Source organism: Bactrocera dorsalis, chromosome 5 (assembly GCF_023373825.1).
Source record: "Bactrocera dorsalis isolate Fly_Bdor chromosome 5, ASM2337382v1, whole genome shotgun sequence".
Taxonomy (NCBI): domain Eukaryota; kingdom Metazoa; phylum Arthropoda; class Insecta; order Diptera; family Tephritidae; genus Bactrocera; species Bactrocera dorsalis.
Genome location: NC_064307.1, coordinates 32,049,164 through 32,070,984, shown reverse-complemented (window position 1 = coordinate 32,070,984; position 21,821 = coordinate 32,049,164). Strand labels below are relative to the sequence as shown.

The following is a 21,821-nucleotide window of genomic DNA, read 5'->3' as shown; positions in this document are numbered from 1 at the left end:
CAAACGACCACTTGATATCGATCGTTCAGTTTGTATGGCAGCCATAAGCCATAATTGTCCGACAAATGAGCAGGTTATTGGAGAGAAAATGTACAAAATTTCAGATCGATATCTAGTTCGCGTATATATTATACATACGGACATGGCTAAATGAACTCTTTACCCTGATCATCTACATATACATTTATTGGTCTACGACATTTCCTTGGTAACTCTTAATTCTTTTCAGAAATATTTTCCAAACCAAAGAGTGACCAATTTATTTTTTGAAGATTATCCCTTTCAAATGATAGCCACGTTACGTTTCAAAAAATCCATCTGTTGAGTCCAATCTTTGATGACTCTTTCGAGCATTTCGACTAACGAATGACACGTGATGTTTTGCTCCAAGGCCTGAATCGGAGTGGGATTGGTCGCATAGACCTTAGACTTTACATATCCCCACAGGAAAAAGTCTCACAGTGTAATATAACATGATCTTGGTGGCCAATCGACCGGACGAACACTTGAAATTAACTGCTTACCGAAGTGTTTTTCTCAATAAATCCATTGATTGATGCGATGTGTGGGAATGTCAGTTCAAACTAAATGTCGCCGATATCACGAGCTTTAATTTCAGGTATCGAATACTCGGTTATCATGGCCCACAAACCACACCAAACCGTTGGCTTTTGTGGATTAAATGGCAGCTCTTTAATGTCATCAGTTTGCTCTTCGCCCCAAATGTAGCAATTTTGCTCATTTACATATCCATTGACCCAGAAATGCGCCTCATGGCTGAAAAAATCGGAAAACGTCGAAGCGATGTCCCTTGGGAAGTTTGAGCGGCTTCAGTTCCTCCACAAGCTGTATTTTATACCCAATCAAGTTAAGATCTCGACGTAAAGTTCCATACGTCAGTTCGAATTGCTTCGAACCTTGCCTCAATCGATTCTCCGCGAGTTTTGTGTACACTAAGCTACAGCTGCTTCATTACTTGTTGGATTTGGTCTATTCGGTCGAATATTATCCAATAATGAATGCTGGGTCTCAAGAAGGGTGATGGTGTTGCGAAAAATATGCTCAGTAGGCCGATTATGTTGACCATAAGTAGAGCGAAGCACGCAAAACACATTCTCTGCGGAATGAGAATGAATGTGTTGAACGATTTGTAAGCTTTGTCCAAGCGAAATTCTTTCCATGATAAAATGCCAATCAATACGAAACAAAAATAAGCAGCTTGACACGATTCATGCGTGATCTATCAGAAAAAAGCTATTGAAAAAATAGTGTAGAGGGATAAATATAGCGTTCTTCTTAGCAAATGCTGAGAAAAAATTTTTTGCGAAAATCGTCTTGTCCTTTATTCCTGTAATGAACGTTACTAAATATACAATAATATAACCAATACTTGAGATTCGCTTTTAAGACATTTATTTGCAAACAAGTAATCAACTATATGACATTATTATAATTAAAAGCAATTATGTATGTAATTATATACAACTTATGAAGATGAAAACCAACAACTGACAACTGGCGGGTACTGGAACCATTGCTCCACTTACGGGCCGCCACTTTGTTTGATGAGTGGAATTAATGTAACATAACAGCTCCGCATTACCACCAACCGGCCGAAGGCGATGCATGCAAAGAGGGCAATGCAAGGGTCTTATAGATAGGGGCAGCATGCAGCACAGGTGCTGTGTATGTGGTCTTCACAATGGGCGCCAGGATTGGCTGCACAGCAACGGCTGAACTGTGCACAATCGACGAGCTCTGATGGGAGACAGCGGTGGGGTAGCTCTTCACGATCGCGCCTACTTTGGCCAATACGGGCTCGTGGATGACTGTGGCTGGTGCCGAGTAGAGCAGGGGCGCGTGTGAGAGGTAGCCAGGACGCGCAACGGCGACGGCAAGCAAAGTAGACAACAACACTGCCTACATAAGGATAGAATATTTAAATACAAAACGTTATGGTTGGCAATATGATGTTGAACAGCAGCGGCTTTGCTTACCAATTTCAGCATTTTGATAATCCTTTGTCGGGTGTTGAACGTTTGCGAATAATGTAGTTCTGTGTAGCGGTGAATTACCGTTGTGACTGTTGCTTGTTGCTGACCAACGCCTGCTCTTTTATACAACCGCAGTAATCCAACGAATTTCCACCGAAAACACAGACATTTGTAACAAAATAAAGCATCAACATGCACAAAAATGCAAAAGAGGAAAATCTACAGCAAAAACATGCACTTAAAGAATACAAAAAATATTTATAAACAAAATAAGATTACAATAATAAAAGCAGCCGACATGAAAAACGCCAACTTGGTCGCATTTTTGGCTGCCGGCACAGTGTTGCTGCGAATTATGACCGAACGATGTAAAATAGTGCGGCCGGTCGGTGGGTTGTTGGGTCGGTGGGCTGGTCATTGTTTGCGTTTTTCCGCTGCTGCGGTCTTTGGCCGCTGCAAATGTGTGCCATATGAAAACTAAATTATAGCAATAACAAAAACAACTGAAATAGAAGCACTCTTATTTTCATTTTCTCACTCGTGAGCTACAAGACTCGCTGACGCAGCCGCTATTAACCGTTATACGCCTTGGCACCATGTCGCTGCAGGTGTGTTGCATGGCGTGTCATTGTGGGCCGCCGAGCTTGTGTGTTTTGTCTGCCACGATAAGCCGTCGACACACTGCCGCAACAACACAAAACAACAACACCGAACAAATTGTGCTCAGAAATAAAAGTCCACACAACATGCCATATCGTTTTTCCCACCACAACAATAACAACAACTAAGCGGCCATTAAAGTATGTTGCTGCGATTGCATCACGCACACGCTCGCTGTGAGCGCTTTAATGGGTTTTGCTAGTGGCATGCTTGGCTTCTTTACTTGGCCATAAACCGAGTTTTAACAGCCGTGTCTGCCTCACCGAAAGCCGCAGTCACACATTCGTACATCAGGCTTGACCGTGAAAAACGAACGCATTCGTTTGCTTGTGCGACTTATTTGGCCACTTGCCGCTGATGCAACTAATGCCTACAAGACAACAGCAACCTGATTGGTAATTGTTGTAAATGTCGCTATTTTTTATCATTACTTTGTGGTGCTTTTCTTGTGGTTCAAACCACACTTGCGCTGGCTTACGTGGAAGTGTCTCAAGTTCATGTTCACGCACTGTGCGTCTACGCAACAACACAATTTGCCCCAGTCTTCAAGGTGGTAGCACGTACCGGCTTTCAGCTTGTGCGTGGAATGTGTGGGCATGTTCGTAAGTTGTTTGTGGTTGCAAACTGCATTTTCAAAATATTATCAAATAAGTGGTTTGTTACGAGTTTTCAATAAATCACGGCTTCCTTTGCACAGTTATTTTATGTGATATCATGTGATATGTTAGTACCGCAGATGTGCGATGTGATATCACTTGATATGATACGATGTTATTATAACATTTCTTTGATTATTGATTTGTGCATTCATTTCATACGTTTTTGTAACGGTTTTATAATAATTTTTAAGCTTAATCATTAAAAATATATCCTTAAGATGATTATTTTATTTTGAAGACTACCCCATTCAAATATTGACCGTGTCTACGTCTTAGATGGTCCATACGTTGAGTACAATTTTCCTTGACTCGTTCGAACATCTCCACTGGCAACTGGCGAATAATAAGCGTGATGTTTTGCTTCATGACCTGAATCGAAGCGGGATTGTCCGCAAATAAAGGGTGATTTTTTAAGAGCTTGATAACTTTTTAAAAAAAAAAAAACGCATAAAATTTGCAAAATCTCATCGGTTCTTTATTTGAAACGTTAGATTGGTTCATGACATTTACTTTTTGAAGATAATTTCATTTAAATGTTGACCGCGGCTGCGTCTTAGGTGGTCCATTCGGAAAGTCTAATTTTGGGCAACTTTTTCGAGCATTTCGGCCGGAATAGCCCGAATTTCTTCGGAAATGTTGTCTTCCAAAGCTGGAATAGTTGCTGGCTTATTTCTGTAGACTTTAGACTTGACGTAGCCCCACAAAAAATAGTCTAAAGGCGTTAAATCGCATGATCTTGGTGGCCAACTTACGGGTCCATTTCTTGAGATGAATTGTTGTCCGAAGTTTTCCCTCAAAATGGCCATAGAATCGCGAGCTGTGTGGCATGTAGCGCCATCTTGTTGAAACCACATGTCAACCAAGTTCAGTTCTTCCATTTTTGGCAACAAAAAGTTTGTTAGCATCGAACGATAGCGATCGCCATTCACCGTAACGTTGCGTCCAACAGCATCTTTGAAAAAATACGGTCCAATGATTCCACCAGCGTACAAACCACACCAAACAGTGCATTTTTCGGGATGCATGGGCAGTTCTTGAACGGCTTCTGGTTGCTCTTCACCCCAAATGCGGCAATTTTGCTTATTTACGTAGCCATTCAACCAGAAATGAGCCTCATCGCTGAACAAAATTTGTCGATAAAAAACATTTCGAACCGAACACTGATTTTGGTAATAAAATTCAATGATTTGCAAGCGTTGCTCGTTAGTAAGTCTATTCATGATGAAATGTCAAAGCATACTGAGCATCTTTCTCTTTGACACCATGTCTGAAATCCCACGTGATCTGTCAAATACTAATGCATGAAAATCCTAACCTCAAAAAAATCACCCGTTACTTTAGACTTTACATATCCAAACAGGAAAAAGTCTAGCGGTGTGATATCAGACTCGGTGGCCAATTGACCAGCACAAAAGGTGAAATTATCTGCTCCCCGAACGGTGCTCTCAACAAATCCATTGATTGATACGAGTACTATTGATTCCACCGACACACAAATCAAACCAAACCGTTCTTTTTTTCTGGATGAAATGTCAGCTCTTGAATGTCTTTATGCTGGTATTCATCCCAAATGCGGCAATTTTGCTTGTTTACATACGCATTGAGCCAGAAATGAGACTTCAGGGATTAGGGATCAAAATTTGGCTCGAAAACGTTGCATCTTATTGGAACTTTTCAAGAGCCCATAGAGCGAAGCGTTGTCGCTGTATTTTGTGCGCCTTCAATTTAAGATCTCGACGAAAAATGCGTTAAAGAGTTATGTTGTTTTTTGAGAAGTGGTCGTACCTCCGCCTTCTAACAGGTTTGATTGGTCGAAAAGGGAGTAGCAGGACCGCAGACGGCCTCACTTAGGCCCATTCTACTCCCGGGTAGTAACAAATTTAAACCTTATTCAGCAACTTAGGGGATTTTGTAAAAAATTGTTAGTAGGTCCTTAAATTAATGTAGTCGAACAGAGCCATTCCTTCAGCATTACTCTCCGATCTAGTCTAGGCTGTAAGATGAAAATTAGCATCTTAGCATGAGTTGTATATCTGTTCTTTCAGCGTACTCCGTAATCTTCCTTTACTTTTCCGTGGAGAGCAGAGAAGGTGAGTCAGAGGACAGGTACACTGCCACCAAAAGCAGTGGGTTTTTGGTCATCTTCACCACTGTGGGGTCCTGTCGTCGAAATGTCTGCTAAGAGAGAGAAGCATTTTTTGCGTAGTATGCTGATCCTTGGCCTCGCCCTATAGTTGTCATAAACATTTTTTAGATTGACTGAGCTTAGTCCAGCAACCCGGATCTCTAATGTACCGTGTTCCTGATATAGATCTATGTCAAACTAGCTTCTTACTTGTCTGAATGGCCAGGTTTGTAGACGCCACGCTGCTACGATGGCAGTTAATCTGCCTGATTAGCAGAGTTTACACGCTGGGCTACTAAGGAGTCTGTCCTCCTAAGCAAGAGTCAGCCCTGACCCATCAACCATTTCCACGTCGATTTCAGTTTCCTTTCCCAACTGGTAACTTATTGGGAGGAAATCCTCATCTCCCCTCTTTTGTGTACTTGACGACGTCAGTTGCCGATGGCAGTTTCACCTGCCTCTTCGCATTCGCCTTTTCAGAGCAGGCATTGTCAGGGAACAACTCTCCGAAGGAGGTGCTGTCGCAACGATGGCCAACCCTGAAGGGAACGGCGGAAAATAATAGATGAGCCCTACCACCTACAAATTTTAGGAATGAGTTCGAGTCAGTAACCATAACTATAACATTACCTTCTAGGGTACTACTACGATAAAATATGTCCCACTAACTTTTCCTCAATTCCTCAATTCTAGTATCCTCGGTATCGCCTCCATGAATATTACAGCCACCTTACCCCTAACGAAGTTATGGGTCTTTATAGTCTGAATATAGGAACCTCGTTGTAATGCATAAGGCGCAGTGGAACCCTCTCATAGCTGTGGAAGACCTTCTACTAAATTACCAGTTACGTGGGTGTCACCGGGAGTATTATTAACCGTCGCTCATATTGGTTGTTTGCATTTTAATCTTATGCACAAGAACCCATTCAAGGTCTTTAAGAGGGTATTGTTGGCTTCTCCCTCCCACTACCCAATCAGGCAGTCTCATCCAACCCTCCTCCTTTACAAACGCGAGCTTGTGACCGGCTAATGGGCGAAATTAGATTTAATGTAAATATAATATACTGTCCGTCAACTTTAAAAGAATTGTGAAAGTATATATTATGTTCCGATCTCAACTCAGTTAATATTGATCATTTAAAGCGCAATCTTATATTTTCGGAAAATTAATTTATCTTTTTATTCAATTAACAAAAAATTAGGTACATAATAGGCAGTTTCAAAAAAAAATAAAAATGAAATCATGTCCAACAACTAGTCCAAGCTTTCATTCAGTACATCACAGCGTCGAGGGTTTACCACGATTTCAAAACCACTGGAGAAGCGATTGTCTTCACAATGGGAGCAGCGTAGGTATGTACAACAGGAGCAGTGGCTACATAGCTGGTCTTGACAATCGGTGCAACAATGTCCTCAACATGATGGGCAGAGCTGTGCACAACCGATTGGCTTTGGTGGGAGACTGATGTGGGCACGCTCTGAACCACGGCGCCTACTTTGGTCAGAACGGGCTCGTGCACGGCAACTGTAGCGATGGGTGCAGAGTACACAACTGGATGCGAAGCAATGAAGCCTGGAGCAGCAGCAGCTACGGCGAGGAGAGCAGACAACACCACCTGAGAAGAGAACAAAGATATTAATCATTAGTTTTAAGAGAATTTTTCGTAACTCCCACTTGCCAACTTACCAACTTGAACATTTTGATTATTTTTTTGGGAAGGTCTGTGTTGTGCTATGTGAGTTCACAAATTCAACTGATGAATATTCAGAATGCACTTTAGCTTTTTATATCAAATTTTACGCAGCCTCAAAAACTCGCCCGAATTACGAAAAGAAGTTAACAATTTTCGAAAAAATCATTATTATTGTGTTTTTTTTTTGTTTGTAATTGAATGCATTTTGGTTGTTTACATTGTACATTGAAAGTATACCGTATTGATTTACGACAGCAGCATTGGACGGAATGAAATGCGTTTATATCTACCGGCGAGTTGCAAACAATAATAAAGTAATAAATTGGTGTGCGGAAAGGCCAAAGAGTAGCCGAGAATAACGAGCCAAACGGTAGCGCCAGCGTCAATGAGACAGCTAGACAGGCCATCATAAACGAATATTTCAATTAGTCTTGCGTTTTTGTTTTGACTTATTTTTCTTCACTTAACTGATATGGATTTCTTTTTATGAATTTTTGGTTTCGCTTGACCTCCAGCACGCACTTAAACTGCAAGTAATGCTGCAGTTAAAGTACGTCGGGCTGAATGCAATGATAAGATCGCTTTTATGGAAGAAATAATACTCGTAATAACGAAAATAAGACCAAATTGCGAGGCTACTCGTAAACTAATCAAAGCTGAATTCGGGGAAACTAAAAAAAAAAGAAAAAAAAAACAAATAATAATAAATATAAACAAAGTTTTGAGAGATACTATGTACTTGGTTTAATAAAGCTAACGGTTTGATGTGTAAATTTTTTTTTCCAACTTTATAACTGTGCTATTTTCTAATCATATGTCAAAAATTTCAAACTTATTTATTTAATTTGGCTAAAAGTGACTTCATAATGGCATAAACAAAATTATTATTACTAAAATCACTGAACTCTTATATTAGGTTAATCTTGTAGACCAGGTAGCCACGCATAGAGCAGTTTGGTCCTTTGCGATACCAAATCGACTTCAGTTGCTAAGTCTAAGAGGAGTAGTCATCCTTTAGAATGCCTGCACTTGACACGAATTTTAACAGACTCTACGACATCACTCGATACCTCCTCCAGTGTATCTTACAATTGGGACCCCAGATGCTTACAGCCTAGTCTTGCCAATGCGGGGCTAGTGCACAAGAGATTATCCGTTGCTTTCCTCGTGCACTGCTCTTGACATTTCCTACAGTTATCTCGTTCTGTCAGCCCCATCCTGCGGGCGGGTGTCGCCCCCAGAGGCTGACCAATTAATATTCCCATCATGTTCCTACAGTCTTTTATAACAAGTGCCAATAGGAATTTCGTATGCTTGCGATCTATCGTTTTGCAGTTTTTCACTCAGGTACCGACCTAACCCTAGTACGAGTATAAAGTACTTCCTTCTTCTTATACATACTTACATATTTTGTGTACTGAAATTGAAACTGGTTTATGAAAAGCTCGACTGTTGTTAAATTTTATTCCTTCCCAAAATATTTAAATATATATGTATGTCTAGAAAGCGTAAATTATATGGATATCAAAACGATTATAACAGTAAGACGATTTATTTGCAGAGGTCTATCTTCACAGCTGTCAGTGCTACTTTGGAAATTTTTACGGAAAGACATTGTTTTCTTCTTTTTCAAAATATTCTTCATTACAATCTAAACACTTTTGGACGCGTTTGCACAAATTCTCATTCGAAAGAACATAGGTATTTATTTTTTAAGATTATCTCTTTCAAAATCATCCGATGAGTCTAATTTTCAAAGACTCGTTCGAGTATTTCGACTGGTAACTGGTGAATGTTACGAGTGATGTTTTGCTCCAAGGCCTGAATCGTAGAAGGATTGTTCGCATAACCTTTAGGTGATATCTCACGATCTTGGTGGCCGATCGACTTGCCCAAAAACTGAAATTATCTGCTCACGGAAGTGTTCTCTCAATAAATCCATTGATTGATCCGTTGTGTGGGAAGTGTTGCCATGTTGTTGAAACTAAATGTCGGCGAGATCACAAGCTTCCATTTCAGACATCAAATAGTCGGTTGAACGATTTGTAAACGTTGTTGAGGCGTAAAAATAACCAGGCAGTTTGACACGACTCGCTCGTGATCTGTCTAACAAAATCATGCAATAGTTGTAGGTCACATGAGGATCTTTTAATATTAGTTTGAGCACGGCATCAATATTTTCTGGAATTATAACTGATTTTGGATAATTTTCTCAAAGTTTGTCTTGGAGTTATCTAAGACCTCGATTGAATTCGTCAAACCATCGATTAACACAAATCCACCTCGCCAAAAATTGAATCCAGTTCATGGTTGCTCCGTTCTGAGTTAAAACACATCGAAAATTGTAAAAAAAATAATCAGCCAAAAATATTCGCGACTTAATTTGATTTTCTGGCTGAGATGAATATTTTAAGTTACTATAAACAACACAAATAGAGCTCGTAAGTCAAAACGTTCTGAGTATGAATGATATTAAAAAGGTCAAACTTTATGTTAAAGTTATAAGTTGCCAGATTGTAACAGTATGCTTTCCTAATAACGAAATATATATAAAAGTCAACTAACGTACCAGGACTGTGGTTGCAATTTATTTTAGTATTATGTTGGGTTTCGCTGTTGACCATTTGCGAACTGACCAATGTGAATATTCAACATATTCTATAGGCTTTTATTTTTAACAATACAAATCGGTTCGAAGAGGGTGCAAACTTGATCTATTTTTGGACGAGAGTGAAACAAAATGAGTTGACAAAAATTGAAAAATAGAGTCATTCATAATTACAATTAATTTTGTTTTGTTTTTAATGCAAAGGACATTTTTCTCCTTTTGAACTCTTTTTTGGCTATCTAGTAGCTTTTTACGTGCTCTTGGAGAAACCATAGTTACTAATTTCATACATTTGGTTTTGTACTCAAATGGTTTCTATCTAAAATAAATATTTACAAATTTACAAGCCATTGAAAAGGGCGATAATTACTGCTGCAACCTGTTGCATTTGAGTCGCCTTTTGTGATTGGCTACAAGATCTGTGTTGGGTCTATAGTCTCGAATGACTTTACGAAAACGCCAGCCTCATAATGCCATCCAGTTTTGGTATATCTCAACAATAGCTGCAGATTGGTGCATGCTACATTAATAGTTTAAAAATAGTATCACGCAGTGAACTGCATCAGGTGGTGTAAAGTTCAAGGTGGCCGCGCATGCGCATTGCGCAATAATAGATATTCATTTACAAGTTACAACGATATCAGCTCGGTCGGTCTGCTGAGTGATTGATGCAAGTTCATGAGTTCTGCAGCAGAGTTCATTAGAAGGGCTTTTTACCAGATTTATGTTGCAAAGGAAAGAAAAAATTATAAACAAGTTAGTGGCTTTACAGTTGTGAAGTGTTCGTGAGCGAGTCTGGGTGTTAGAAAAGTTATGTATATAAGTGAGGGTGTATGCTTTGACACGCGCTTGAAAAGTTCGACAACACCTACAACAAAAAAATATTATATTTAAAGTATAGAAAAATATGTAAAAATAGCAAAAACAGCAACATATCAAAGCGTATCGATAACTTCATTATTATCTCAGTTGCTCCAAGCATACAAACATACAAAATCGATTTCAACTTGATCTGGTTTGAAGGCCGTAAGTAATGGCGAGCACAATTAGACTTCAAGTGTGCTTTTCAATTGACGATTTCTTTTTCAATACCGAATATAGAAAAAAAATGAAATTAATCCCCAAAACAAGTACTTTGATGAATATGGATACGTGTATATAAATGTGTTTCTTAAAGCTCGCATTTCGTATAAAAAGGCATCGCGTTGACATTTTTGGCAACAGTTCTCGCAACAACTTTCTCACAGTCAATACAGACCTACAAGAAACAAACCCAAAAATCAATATGTTCAAGTTGGTGAGTTTTTGACAAGAAGCCATAAATTTAAAGCTCAAATTAAATTGCAAAATGATTAACATAAAACATTTATCCTTCTACTTTCGCAGGTGGTATTGTCTGCTCTCCTCGCCGTAGCTGCTGCTGCTCCCCATGTCGTCGAAACACCCGTGGTCTACTCTGCGCCCGCCGCCACCGTGGCCGTGCAGGAGCCAGTGCTCGCCAAAGTTGGCTCAGTGGTGAAGAGCGTACCAACCGCTGTCTCCCACCAGAGCTCCACCGTTGTGCACAGCTCGGCGGTCGCTGTTGAGGATGTTGTGGCCCCTGCCGTTAAGACTACCTACTCCGCACCCGTTGTTGCCGCTGCTCCAGTTGTGGCCGCCGCTCCAGTTGTGAAGACTGTGGCTGCTGCTCCAGTTGTACATCAGACTTACGCCGCCGCTGCTCCAGTTGTGCACCACACCTACGCTGCTGCTGCACCAGTTGTCCACTCCGCTCCTTTGGTGCACACCACTTATGGCGCTGCTGTGGTTGCTGCCCCCGCTGCTGTTGCCGCTTCCTCTCCACTCACCTACACCGCTCACGGTTTGTGGTAACCAACAACAAAATGAATAGACGACGGATAGATAACGGATTGAATTATGGACCAGAGTTGGACGGTTGAATTGAGAATTTTGTGATTGTTTAGTTAAGTAAATAAAGTTTTGAGAATCAAAGCAAACGGAGTTTTACTAAAGTGCCTCGTCGAAAGTAGGAACCATATCTGTACTTATACATATGTACATATTTAAACATATTTGAGCGGTAATTGTTTGCATATTCATATTTTCGAAGTATGCCTATAGTTTTTATCGTCTGATTCCGTACAAAGACAGTATGAACAATCCTCAACCTCTTCAATTTCAAGGTAACTTGCTAATTAAAGTGAGGAGTTGCTGGCAAAGTAGTTACCACAAACGATTACTTAATCATCTAAATACAGTTATTTAGTCATTATCAACGACGAAAGTTGTCTGGCATTCAACTCACATCCACTTTCATAGTCACATATGAAATATTCGTATGCTGAGCGGCATATCAGATGTAAACATAATCGCCGTTATTAAGATGCCATGGCCGCAAGTGTGTTTAAAAAAACCCATCATCTCAAAGATACAAACATTTTGCAGTATGACGAGCATTTCTTTAATGTTTTGTCAGGCCTGTACACATTTTTTCCAGACTGGGGGATTAATAATATTGTGCCAAATGCCGAAATCATTCCGATTTTAATCTATCATACAAACCCTAACATACTAACATGTTGTCTACCTGCCTATCTTGTCCCATTAAATATATATTTGTCATCCATATTAGAGCGGTGCTTGTCATACATTTCCTAGAATATGCTCGAAGGCACCAACTCAGTCACCCTGTGGTAATGCTATGGTTTCTCTATAGATACAAGTTTAAAAAAGCAAAAACTATTTTTGAACTTTCGTAACATATAGCGCAGAGTGTAACAATTCGATCATAGGTATTGAATAGTAGAAATTGGGCAATGGGTTTTAACCGCCCATTTTTCGATGAAATTCCATATCTAACAGCTTCTCTACCAATTTTAAACTAGTTCGGTGGATTGTTATTCTCTTTTCATCCTTATAACCATTTGAAATTATGGGATATTGAACTATAATCAAGCCTATTTCTTCTAAAACATGATTTTAAATTCCACTCCATTTTTTAATACATATACAATACGAGGTATGACAATTAAGTAATGAGACTGATTCTATAAAAACCGTATATTTGAAAATGATTCTACAACTCTGCCATCCCCTTCAAAGTAGTCCCATTGGGCTGCTATACAGCGACTCCAGCGCGTATTCCATTCTTCGTAACATTTCTGGAACGCTTCGACTGGGATGTGCGCGAGTACCCTCGTCACGGGGTGACATGTCGGGCGAATAAGGCGGCTGTTGCAACACGGCGATCCCTTTAGAGGCCAAATACTGGGACACGCTGAGGGCGGTGTGACACGGCGCGTTGTCGTGATGAAGGATCCAGTTACGAGCGATGTCTGGGCGCACCCTGTTGACTCGTTTTCGCAATCTTTCGAGTACTTGGCAATAGTAGACTTGATTCACAGTTTTCTCCGGTGGAACGAATTCTTTGTGGACGATTCCACGGCTATCAAAAAAGGCAATAATCATCGTTTTCACCTTCGACTTGCTCATGCGAGCTTTTTTCGGGCGGGGGGCGCGCGGAGACAACCATTGTGAGCTTTGGCGTTTGGTTTCCACGACTAAGAGCACTATCACCATACACTCTTACAATTTTAGCGTACGTTTCCGAAGCTGTTTCGCCCAATCTGGCGCAAAATTTTATCGCGACGCGTTGCTCTTGATTTCGTTTTTCCATTTTCGTGACGAGCACTACAAACACACGTCTACTCAACTTGACGCAGCAGGCGAACTAAACAAGCTAGAGCGATAGTACATATATCAATGGAGAGGAGGGATGCCGGAAAAAGAGAACGAATTTCAAGGTCACAGGTTTACTAAAAGCGCGGCAATAAAATCAGTCTCATTTCTTAATTGTCAAACCTCGTAATAGTTTATTTTAATAAAAAGAAGTTATCCGGTGCATATTCAGGACTATGCACTGGATCAATCTATGTCTTGAGTGATCAAAAATGTAGTTGTTTCAGTCGATGTATGAGATAGAGCTCGAATTGCTTTAGTGAGGAGTAATCAGCGTTTGGCTGTTCATTTTCCTGATCTGTTGAAAGACAACTGACAAACAAATAGTTGAGTTCCATTGAGAATTTACTGTTCTGAGTTATTATAGTGGTATGGTTGCGATATGTTATTTTGGAATGATCTACGACCACTATTGAATCCAGTGCATTGGATATACAATGCTCTTTAAAGGAGTTTCATCGCCAAAAATTAAATTAAGGTCCATTGACAAAGCGTTAAGAACCCTAAATCTTCCGCAGAACCTTTCTCTCGAAAATTCGTAACGCCTGATGCTTTTGCATCATTCAGCAGGACGGGGATGATGAGTGACTTGCAGAATATGGTCATCGAGAAACGAATTTACTTTTTAATTGCATACTCAGTTCGAAGTAGCTCCTGTTGGAAAAAGTTATTCCTCGTTAGATTTCGAAGCCGACGTTGTTGTTGGTGTTAATGCTGCTTTCAAGATAGACAAAACTTTGTACGACTTAGAAGTTGTGACCGTCAACAGTGACGTGAGAGCTAAGTCGACGACTGTTTGTTTGATGACAGGAGATAGTTCGTCTTGCCTTCGTTTACTACCAGACCCATATGCTTCACTTCTTTGCTTGCAATATTAGACAGATGATTTAAGTATGTTCGTTTTGGAGGGCAAAAGAGGACTGCTGGTATGCCAGGCTTAATTTGTGAGCGATAGAATTCTTATTTTCTATTCTTAAAAAAATCCCAAATTTTAGTTTCTTAAACAAAATTTTAAAATACAGAAGTTACGTGGCAGCTAGTAAAGAAGATAAAAACTATGTACGAAAATAAATTAAATTTTAATATATTGCAATTTTTTATTCGTCTATAATTTCAATAATTCTCTAATATGTAAATGCTTCGAAAAATTGAGGAAATGAAAATTTTGGAGAAATCAAAAATGATAAATTTACTAATAAAGAGGCAGTCCAACTAAATCGTCCTAATCTCAATGCGTTTACCACAAGCCATGAGCGAGAGGGGATGCAGCAATTGGAGCGTGTTGCAACAATGGAGCTGCGGCAACAGTTTGTACGGCAGCTGAGTGCAGCACTGGAGCAGCGGCAACAGACTGTACCAACGCTGGAGCAGCAGCAACAGACTGTACCACCGTTGGAGCAGCGGCAACGGTTTGTACCACCGCTGGAGCAGCGGCAACAGACTGTACCAAAGCTGGTGCGGCCACAACGCTAGTCCTCAAAGCAGGTGCAACAATATCTTCAACCACATGCGCAGAGCTGTGCACAATGGTCGAGCTCTGGTGGGAGACAGCGGTGGGAATGCTCTTCACCACGGAGCCCACTCTGGTGAGCACAGGCTCTTGCACGGCAATGGTGGCGGCAGGTGCCAATTGCAGCGCTGAGTGGGATTCGATGAGACTGGGGCGAGCAGCAGCTACGGTCAGGAGAGCAGACAATACCACCTGTTAAGTAGGGATTATAAATGTCAAGTATTGCTTTGCTTTGTATGTGTGTGTGTCTACTTACCAACTTGAACATTTTTTAAGTTTTTTGTTTGTTGTTTGAAGGTCTGTATTGACTGAGTGCGTTAAAGAACTGATACCGTTCTTGAAATCGAATGTAGTATTTATACCGTTAGGCGCCCACGTAACGTTACGGTAAATGCAATGCGCATGCGTTGACAGCCAATAAACAGTGCATAGATTGCAACTCAGTCCAGAAGCTGCGCTGCCGACGGTGACGGCCTTGTCAAGTGTTCAATGAGCTGCGGAGCATGCGTGCTTGCAGTTATGCATATGCGTACACAGAATTCTAAGTGTAAAATGGTGATATCAATGTATAAGTGTGTTTGCGCCTAAGTTGTGCGTTTGCGCTAAAGCAATTAGAGCCGTGTTCTGAACCAGTTTAGGTGGTGTTAATGGGACAATTTTGCTATCAGCTTATTACCATTGAGGAAATATGATTTCAAGTATTTCTATGCTCACATGTCTATGTACAAATATGCGTTGCATTTACGTGAGCTGGAAGCATAGAGATAAATATGCAAACTCCGGTATGACTTGTATTGTACCATTTTAGCTGGGCTTAGATAAACAGGTTCGATTTACTTCTAATTCTCTAATTGATTCTCAGTAGTAAACTAATTGTTTGTAAGAAAGATGCAAAATTGTTTATTCGGCCAATTACCCCACCGACAATATTATCGATTGTGAATCAAATCCTTACCTGTGTTCCACTGATCGCTGAGTGATTTGGGGCACTCAGTTAGATTTTGAAGGGTCCGGCACTCGAAGTGGAATTAAAACAACTATAAATTCGGTTTGGAAAACTATTTTTATTTATTTTAAAGCACAAAATGTGTGAAAGTTATCATAAACTCGAGATCAATTCAGTTTTGCTCCATATGACCACCTTTTGCCTTAACTATGTCCTTGAGACGGTCAAAAAACCAATCGCAAGCTGTCCGAATATGACTTGCCGGTATTTTGGCCCACTCACGGACAATGGCTTTCTTCAGCATCTGAAGACTGGTGTATTTTTTACTTCGTACCTTGTTCTTCAAAATAGCCCAGAGAGAATAATCCATTGGTGCATTGGAGAGCCATTGTGTGGTCGTAATGAAGTTCGGAACGTTCTTTTTCAGCCATTCTTGGTTCACTCACGCTTTGTCAGACGGTGCTGAGTCTTGTTGAAACGTCCATGGCTTGCGACCGAAATGTTTGTTTGCTCACGGCTTCAAGGTAGCCTCAAGAACACTTTCCCGATAATATGTCGCATTTACTTTGACGCCAGGCTCGATGAAAACAATTGGAGAGCACCCATCTGCGGTGACAGCGGCCCAAACCAGTATTTAGATTAGAATTAGATTCTCGTATGAATGGTCCTTCAAGTAAACTCTATCGTTTTTAGAGTTTACGAACCGCTGAATTTGAAAAATATTTTCGTAAGAAAACACAATGTTCGGAATTTGACCGCTTTCGGCCAAGCGAAGCAACTGCTTCGCTCTCTCAAATTTTACTTGTTTCTGCTTCAGTGTGAGATCATGGGCCTTTTGGAACTTGTAAGGCTTGACCTTGAGCTCCGAACTGTTATTCAGCAAATTTATAAACAGCTGATGCCAGTGCGACATATGGGCATACAACCTTTGCACAAATAGTGGTATGTCATCTAAAGTCCGACAATAAAATATCTTTAATAATACTAAAGATTTCTTACAAAAATTTGATTTCGATTGGCAAGTTTTGTGTGGTAGCTATATGCTATAGTTATCCGATCTGAACAATTTCTTCCAATGTTGTATTATTTTTTTAGGAAATAAACTATACCAAATTTTTGAAACTACCGCGTGAAGTAAAAAATTTTGCCATGCAAGCACTTAATACTTCGAACAGCTCCTTGGAGAGAGAAGGACGTGTGCAAAAATTCAAACCGATGTCTCAAAAACTGAATGACTATCTTGATTTCACATATATATTGACAGACAGAGCGACAGACAAACGGACGGACAGATAGACATGGCTAAATTGACTCTGCTCGTCATGCTGATCAAGTATATATTTTATAGGATCTCCGACGTTTCCTACTTGGTATTTGTTATCACCGTGACAAACTTAATATACCCTGTTCAGCATATAAAAATATGAAAAATCGGACCATTACCGTTCAACCGACCAAATACCGAATATGGGGACCCCTATACGTATGACGAACTTGAGACTATCGACATATGTATCTGTGAGATTTAAATTAGCAATTCGCAATGTTTTTATGAAATGAGCTGTCTTTGCGTGAAAACTAAATAAAATCGGGTAAATACTTCCACTAGCTCTAATATACCTAATAAAAGGATTTTCCAACGCTTGGTTGACTAAATACCATATATATAGTTTTTTGGGAATAATACGTCGTAAAGAAGAAGATGCTTATAATCGTATGAACGGAATATTGCATCATATATATTTCAATCTTCCGATTGTTGATTGTGTTGAAAACTAAGATTAAAATAAACTTCATTAACTGTCAGACATTAAATTTAGCACCCAAGACGTCACAAATGATCTCCTTAGGAGCCATTGTCAAAATTAGACTATTGATTTTGCACCGCCCACTTTTAGTTGAAGATGTTTTAATGATATTCAGGTAAAATATGTTCCTCATTAAAGTGATAAAATCGGTTAAAAATTTCCTCTAGGTCCCATATACCTTACACCAAAATTTTCTAACTTCAGACTGGCTTTATACCGCATATATCGGTCAGTGGGTGGGTTGTCGTAGAGAAAATCAGAATAAGTCTTATTCTAATAACGGTGTAATCTTTTGCTTTTCCTTAGCACCCATGTACATAATATATGTATGTATTTCCGGTTGGTTTCATGTCTTATATGGTATATTCATCTAAATGCGAAAATCTTTTGGTACTGTGAGAAGTTTAGTATTGATCGAAACGGACATTCGCCTACACTAGCATCCTATTGAGCTACCTTATAGATGATCTACAATGACACATTTTTAAGATCCAGCGGACTCTTCGAGACCTTCTGTTATTCGAAATGGACTAACAAGACATGTATTTTCCTAAGCTATTGGAATTAACTGATATTTCACACCGGAGATCATGTCCCTAAGGTTAGCTTTAACTCAGACTAACTACCATATCCAAATTTCCTCACAACAAACTCCTTTAGCACTTCTATCGACACTGTAAAAGGAGATATGAAATTTTACTTTCGAGATAATATGAGAGGGCTTTATGAAAGCCGGCGTAAAAATTTGATAATGGGCGCTCACTCACTTTTAGATGAAATCCCCTATCTTGGGGCCCGCATGACCGATTTCGACTAAATTTAGTCTGTAGCATTCTTCTCAAATTTCTATAACACGGTAGAGTTAATAGTCAAAAGATAAAATCGGGTCGATACTATCCAAACTCCCATAACTACATATAATGACATTCGTTTTTCTAACAAACCTCATGTGGAATATGTCGATCAATTTATGAGTTTTATTGGCATAGTTTATGTATAAATTCCGTTGCTTTTTCGTTTTACAACATTTTGAGGCATTTTTCTGCCTTTTAGTGTCAGCCTCACTAAAGCGTGGACGGGTCCCCAGTCGCACTTTTCTTGGAATAAAAAAAGAAAAGCAAAATTTCCCGCAAAGGTTGAGAATTCGGCTCAAAAAGTGACATTTACAGTTGAGAATAAGTTTGGGATGCAAACAGATCTCCACAAATATTTTGTTGGGTTAATGTTGACACAAATGTCCAAGATCGATATAAAATGATTTAATCGATTTAATCGACCAGTGCTTGACCCTAAAGACATCTATTGGAAAACGGCGGAAGCAAAGTTGTAGACCTATACTTTATACAAATTTTGTCTTTTCAGAATATTCCAAGTAGTACTTATACTAATTTCTTATAAAAGTTTCAAATTTTATACTAGTTAACGGTCACTTCACAGATATTGTTAGCCACTTTTCCACATCAGATTGTTGCTTATTTAGATAAATGTTTCTTTGACGCTCGCTTACATGATAACTGCGTTTATAAATAAATTTTATAATTTCTATTTTTTTAAGTAAAATAATTTATTAACAATTCGCTGATTTAAAAGTCAACAACGTTATTATCTAATTATTCTATATAGTTAAGTTATTCGTTATATCACAAAATCAGTGTACAAAATCTTTTGTCCATTTCTGTTCTCTTTTACCGTTAGTTTACCAAGAGGAATAGTGAGCATCATAGGCCAAGGGCGCAGCATAACTGTGCACAACTGGAGCAGCAGCAACATATGAAGTGTGCACCAGGGGAGCAGAGTGGATGGTCTTCACGACAGGAGCGGAGACATAGCTGGTCTTCACAACGGGTGCCACCACATCCTCCACAACATGAGCTGAGCTGTGCACGATCGACTGGCTTTGATGGGAGACAGCGGTGGGAATGCTCTTCACCACGGAGCCAACTTTAGCCAAGACGGGTTCTTGGTAGGCAACAGCTGCTGGAGCCGAGTACACAACAGGGCTCTCATACAAGTGGCTTGGGGCAGCGGCGGCAACAGCGACGAGGGCAGCAAGGACAAACTGTTGGAAGGTGGAAATAAATTGTTAAAATTCGTTACTCTGTAAGTGATCCTAATTAAGGAGAAGTAAACTTACCAATTTGTACATTTTGTTAGTTTTTGTTTTTTGAGTTCGTAAGAAAGAACGATTTTTGACTTTTGAGCGTTGTTAGCTGATTGATGTCTTTCGGTTGCGTAACCCTCGCTTTTATACCTCTTGCGTACCATACGTAAAATAGCCATGAAGCTTAATTAATCCATTAACAATAACAGTTTTGGTAGAAATATTGTTGTGAAATATTGATGTGGTCAACACGTACTCTGTGTGCATATGTGAATGTTGTGGTTGTTGTAAATTATAATAGTTTATGAGTATATCAGACCGTGTTTTCAATTGCGGTTGTGTTCGTGGGTGCAACTATCAGTCAATTCTTTACACACTTTTGTGTGAAAACTCAGTTGCGTACTCGGCATTTACCGTAATTTTTTTGTTTTTTTTTTTGATATTGAATAATAAAAATTTCAATCGCTTCTAAAACCTCTCGATTTTACGGCGGTTTGGTCAACGGCCTTTACTTAACAGGCAAAAATGTGGGAAATCCGCCAGCTGTTGTATTTTCATGTTTTATAGTTCGAAAATGAGAAAGAGCTAAGATCAAGCTGTATATAAATATGTTATACCAAGAAGTAAGTTTCGGATGTAACTAAACACCTTATAATTTCGCCAATTACGAAAGTGGAGAAATATTATCGGCGTCACGAACTCACTTATTTCTATTTCCATATTTCTTCATCGCATCCGCGATATACTATATACATATATGTATATAAAAAACAAACTTAAGTACCTTATATAGGTTATGTGAAGCAGTGATCATATGAGTCAAAATTGGACTATGGGCAGGGCATATGGGGCATTATGGGAAAACTCCATTTGTCAGGACCTATGTATTAGGCGAATTTCAACCAAATTCGGTACATGACATTTCTAAGCGAAAGTACCATGCCTACTTTCCATATAACAACATTTTAAATTCTATCAGCTTCTGCGCCAATGAATATATCGGGATACACGGTTTTATCAAGTAAAACTCAAGTACTCAAGTAAAACCTTTACGGTAAACCATTTCCAGTTTAAAGATTATCAAAATAGCGGCATAACTTTTCAAGTCTCCATGAATTGGACCACAGTGCTTTGTCCATCCGAAAATATCAGTCATTCTGTGATATTTATTATTGAAACTCTGAAGAATATTTTTGTGATAATAGTACATAATCTTTTGCTGAAAATGGTAAAATCGGGTTAATACTTTCCTAAGCCCCGTATGTCTCATATAAAGATCTTCAAACTGCCGGTTTATTTACAGGGTATGTGGGATATATGTCCAACACATATAAAATAATTTTCTGATCGGTCGGTAAGTATGTAAGTTATACCCATTAAATTGCGTTGAAAACTTAATGCAATCAGTCAAGATAGTCTCAATATACGCCACGCAGTGATCTCCATGCTCATATGAGCTTAAACTGTAATGTTTCTCAAAATGTTTGCTCTTATAATGAATATATCTTCATGTGTTGCTACTTTTCTTTCTTTGAGTATCACAGTGATGTACATTTTTTTTTAAACATTTTTCCAAAGTAATGTTTTTGGTTCCTTAGTTTTTCCAGCTTAAGTGGTAATGACATTTCATTGTATTTTTGCCCTTTATCATAAGACATCATGTTGAACGGAAGTCGTATGAGGCGAAACCGGATAAACAGCGAGATAAATGACTTTATCAGTGCGATACTTGTTAATTCACTCTATGTACAACTTCTAAATTATTAGTTTACGACCAACTGCTTTATAGACAAATGTTCTCTCTTTAACGTATATTGGTATTATTAAAATTATATACATATATTCTGCATTACTATTTTTAACTTGCACTTAACCAAAATAAAGTCTTTAAATTCATTACATGAACTAAGTTGGAAACGTTTCCTCTTTCCAGAATATAATAAGAGTAATGAAAATACAGTACACAAAGCTATAATGA

At 39.2% G+C, this 21,821-nt stretch overlaps 5 protein-coding genes and 1 long non-coding RNA gene across 7 annotated transcripts in view; 1 reads left to right on the top strand and 5 right to left on the bottom strand.

Annotated features, from left to right (window-relative positions):
- Positions 1-1,390: 1,390 nt before the first annotated feature.
- Positions 1,391-2,148, bottom strand: LOC105230874 (uncharacterized). Its single transcript, XM_011211882.4, has 2 exons — positions 1,998-2,148; positions 1,391-1,920 (listed from the first exon to the last, which is right to left on the bottom strand). The coding sequence occupies exons 1-2, from the start codon at positions 2,007-2,009 to the stop codon at positions 1,600-1,602; spliced, it is 333 nt and encodes a 110-aa protein (XP_011210184.2). The 5' UTR covers positions 2,010-2,148; the 3' UTR covers positions 1,391-1,599.
- A 1,560-nt stretch (positions 2,149-3,708) lies between these two features.
- The window catches only part of LOC125778775 (uncharacterized), a 118,495-nt gene continuing 100,382 nt past the window's right edge, over positions 3,709-21,821 (bottom strand). Inside the window, exon 2 of the long non-coding RNA XR_007422908.1 lies at positions 3,709-3,902. This is a non-coding gene — a long non-coding RNA (uncharacterized LOC125778775). The remainder of the gene's footprint in view (positions 3,903-21,821) is intronic.
- Positions 6,589-7,268, bottom strand: LOC105230866 (cuticle protein LPCP-23). The gene is made up of 2 exons (XM_011211869.3): positions 7,126-7,268; positions 6,589-7,054 (listed from the first exon to the last, which is right to left on the bottom strand). The coding sequence occupies exons 1-2, from the start codon at positions 7,135-7,137 to the stop codon at positions 6,734-6,736; spliced, it is 333 nt and encodes a 110-aa protein (XP_011210171.2). The 5' UTR covers positions 7,138-7,268; the 3' UTR covers positions 6,589-6,733.
- LOC105230857 (cuticle protein 16.5) lies at positions 10,882-11,737 on the top strand. Its single transcript, XM_011211858.3, has 2 exons — positions 10,882-11,037; positions 11,127-11,737. The coding sequence occupies exons 1-2, from the start codon at positions 10,903-10,905 to the stop codon at positions 11,610-11,612; spliced, it is 621 nt and encodes a 206-aa protein (XP_011210160.2). The 5' UTR covers positions 10,882-10,902; the 3' UTR covers positions 11,613-11,737.
- Positions 14,623-15,400, bottom strand: LOC125778750 (retinin-like). Of its 2 annotated transcripts, XM_049457927.1 has the most exons (3): positions 15,245-15,400; positions 14,935-15,180; positions 14,623-14,844 (listed from the first exon to the last, which is right to left on the bottom strand). In XM_049457927.1, exons 1-3 carry the CDS (start codon positions 15,254-15,256, stop codon positions 14,716-14,718), a joined length of 387 nt encoding a protein of 128 aa, XP_049313884.1. In that variant the 5' UTR covers positions 15,257-15,400; the 3' UTR covers positions 14,623-14,715. The 2 variants fall into 2 exon arrangements, with proteins under 2 accessions (XP_049313884.1, XP_049313883.1); XM_049457926.1 differs by having other exon boundaries at positions 14,623-15,180.
- On the bottom strand, positions 19,309-19,991 carry LOC125778760 (larval/pupal cuticle protein H1C-like). The gene is made up of 2 exons (XM_049457949.1): positions 19,877-19,991; positions 19,309-19,801 (listed from the first exon to the last, which is right to left on the bottom strand). The coding sequence occupies exons 1-2, from the start codon at positions 19,886-19,888 to the stop codon at positions 19,439-19,441; spliced, it is 375 nt and encodes a 124-aa protein (XP_049313906.1). The 5' UTR covers positions 19,889-19,991; the 3' UTR covers positions 19,309-19,438.

Coding starts and splice junctions, on each gene's coding strand:
- LOC105230857 (XM_011211858.3), top strand. CDS start 10,903: ATGTGTTTCTTAAAGCTCGCATTTCGTATAAAAAGGCATCGCGTTGAC. Junction 11,038..11,126: donor AAATCAATATGTTCAAGTTG/GTGAGTTTTTGA, acceptor CTACTTTCGCAG/GTGGTATTGTCTGCTCTCCT.